Raw genomic sequence first — 2857 nt, 5'->3', positions numbered from 1 at the left:
GCTTAGGTTGTCAAGGTCCTGGGCGGCGGTTGTGTCCACAAACAGAGAGGACGCTTTTGACGGAGGGGAGCTGAAGATTGGCTTCGCTGTTCGTCCCGCGCATCTGACTCAGTACAGTTCAATACTGTGGCTTTGTTTAGGATTGCGTGGCTGCAGCTGTTACGGAGATAAGCGTTGATAGCTCCACGTACTTCGGGCGCTGCTTGCATGTGAGGTTTGCCTCCTCCAGGACATCACCGCTTTTGGTGGGCGAGAGGCCTGTGGTGGTCGAATAAAAACTGCTGTCTGGAGACGCAGCTGGTTTCGTCGGCGTGCTTTCTGAAGCACAAGGGGATATGACCACAATCGGCTTGGTCATGAGTTCGCGGTCGGCTGGGTTTGTGCCCAGCGGAAGCCTGTTTCGTTACTCCACCCCTGACCTCTTGTGACCGAGCTGTCGCACGGCTAGAGGGCGACCCTCAGATAGACGCCTGACCATTGGGTTGGCCTTCTGAATGCTGCCAGCCCGCTCCAAGATATTCTGTACGTCAGATGGGGAAGAAAGAGTGACGAGAATTCCAAGCGTTCGCTTGCTTCCCTCCTGGCGTAACCATTCTGCATGGAGCGATTGGTCGGGCTTGGTGAGGACATTCCTAAGGATTGTTTGTGCCAGCTTCACTGTCGTGGTTTTTCCGGAAAATGAACCCCAGATTATCAGTCTTCTTCTCCTCAGGCGCCTGTCCACTACAGACGCTGTCGCGGTCTTTATAGTCGCTTCAGAGAGTTGCATTACTTTCTTCGCATCCAAAGGGCCCGGTATGGAAATCGCGAGGTATCGGTCCAGCGAAGAAAGCTCCTTGTCAACTTTCGTCCCGGTCGAGGCATTCTTAGCGCCTGAGTCCTCCAGTGCCTTTGAAAGACGCTCTAATTTTGCGTCGAGTATCCCGATTAAAGCGGAACACTGGCAGTGGTCTTTCGGCATCTGCACTGGGGATTGGGCACCGTTTTGGGGGGCTCTCCTCTTCGCTGCGGTATGCATTGCACCCTTGACGTAGAGGTAGATGGCGCAGACAAACGTGTCAGGAGAGTTAGCTAGTCGGCTTATCTGGTCGTCCTGTAACCTGGCGCATTTGAAATGCCACCAGGCCTTGCGTGTGTGGCATTCCATCCCGTGTTCGACGTTCGACGGGCAGTCATTTCGCCAAATCTGTGGTCTGGTCGTCCTGTAAACTCGCGCATTTGAAATGCCACCAGGCCTTGCGTGTGTGGCATTCCATCCCGTGTTCGACGTTCGACGGGCAGTCATTTCGCCAAAATCTGTTGTGGTCTATCAAAGGCTGCAGAGGGCAATCGGTATAAATTGATGAGCTCTCGGTGCGATTGTGAGCTCAGCTCATGGGCACACAATAGGATCATGGACTTTACTTGTGCACCCACCCTCCAATCGTCGTCAGAAGCAGACACACGGACTCGGCTACCAAACGGAATGGGAAGGGATGTTGAATATAAGCTGAACGACCTGTGTAAGGTCTGTGCCACACCGACATTGAGCACAACGTGATTACGATTGCGTCGCTCTCTATTGAAAGCTGGTGCATCCTAGCATTCAGCTTCGCCATCTCAAAGAACCCTGTGGCCAATCCGAGTGAGAAAAATTGCAAATCTCCCGCAAGCTCACTTGTCACCATGTACGGTCACCATGTGCTACTAAGGATCAACCTCGGTGCCATACAAGCAGGAACCTAACAAGATTCGGCGACTCGACGAACTCGGTGATGGTGATATTAGGACCTCTTTTTGCTTGAGGTTAACACCACCCTGGTTCGTTTGCAGCTTTGTGCGGGTTCCATTATATTCTGCCACCTGGATGGACGAAACTGTATACGCCACGCAAAGCTAGCTTGATATCAGGCACGCAGTGCTCCTAAATAGTAGGTCGAAGATGGCGTTGTGCGAATGCTAACCTCCAATGACCCGACGGTTTAAGATACATGATACTTGAGTCCTTGCCAAGGCTTCGTTCTATGGAGTAGCAACTCGAAGCATGCTGCGAAGACTCATTCTGAAGATTTTAGTGGAGAAACCGCCGGAACGCTATGCGACCATATCCTCTAGTGTATTCAGTCCGTGAACGGACTTTAGAGCCTTCTGTCTCTTTTTGGAAGCCAGACTGTATTTAAGGCCGAAATGCCCAGTGCCTAACTTAAACCTGTCCAAATTTGACGGGCACCTGGACCTGCAAAATATTGTGTGAGCCACGCGGATGGCCACGGTGACTAAAACTGGGGAAACCGTTAATTTATATGCATAATACTTTGCCATCCTCAGTACTGTACCGAATACGCACCAGTTTTCGCTTGGGTTTCCGCTGTTATACCAGGCGACGCCAAACCTGGATTCGTCTGGTTGAGCACTATCAGCTAATACGGCACTTCTATGGAGGCCCCACACAAGACATTATCCAGACAAGCGAAAAGAAACTGTCACTACAACACAAGGACTAATGAAGAATTGACAGGGGGCGTCGAAACGCCGCTTCAGTGCTCCAAGTGGCTATTGGTGGATATAACTTGCCGGAACTGCAACGTGATGCTTGCGTTCCTTGTTCGCCCCGGCAAATAAATCGGATTGCAAAACAAATCCGCCGAACAAGCATGCAATTCCTCCGCCATAGATCAAATAGCTCTTGCTCTCGGCTCGAGCCCGGGCCTCTAACATTGATAACATCATCTAACAGGCAAAAGTGAAAGGCGACTTCGCCACTTTACCCTCAGCTTTAACCATGCAAGACGCTTCAAAATCGGTGGCGGTGTTATTATAAAACGTAAAAATAAGGGGTTCACAAGAGTTTCTGGAGGGCCTGGTTCTACTGGGTCCC

General features: G+C 51.2%; 1 protein-coding gene across 1 annotated transcript in view; it reads right to left on the bottom strand.

Moving 5' to 3' along the window:
• T265_04559 (hypothetical protein) overlaps positions 1-1147 on the bottom strand; it is a gene marked incomplete at both ends in the record, with an annotated part of 41036 nt that extends 39889 nt beyond the window's left edge. The window contains one exon of the mRNA XM_009169323.1: positions 773-1147. Within this exon, the coding sequence (XP_009167587.1) occupies positions 773-1147 (375 nt within the window). The remainder of the gene's footprint in view (positions 1-772) is intronic.
• Positions 1148-2857: the final 1710 nt, after the last annotated feature.

Source organism: Opisthorchis viverrini, assembly GCF_000715545.1.
Source record: "Opisthorchis viverrini unplaced genomic scaffold opera_v5_75, whole genome shotgun sequence".
In the NCBI taxonomy this organism is placed as follows: Eukaryota; Metazoa; Platyhelminthes; class Trematoda; order Opisthorchiida; family Opisthorchiidae; genus Opisthorchis; species Opisthorchis viverrini.
Note: the sequence above shows the minus strand (reverse complement) of the source record. Positions and strands in the feature narration are given on the sequence as shown.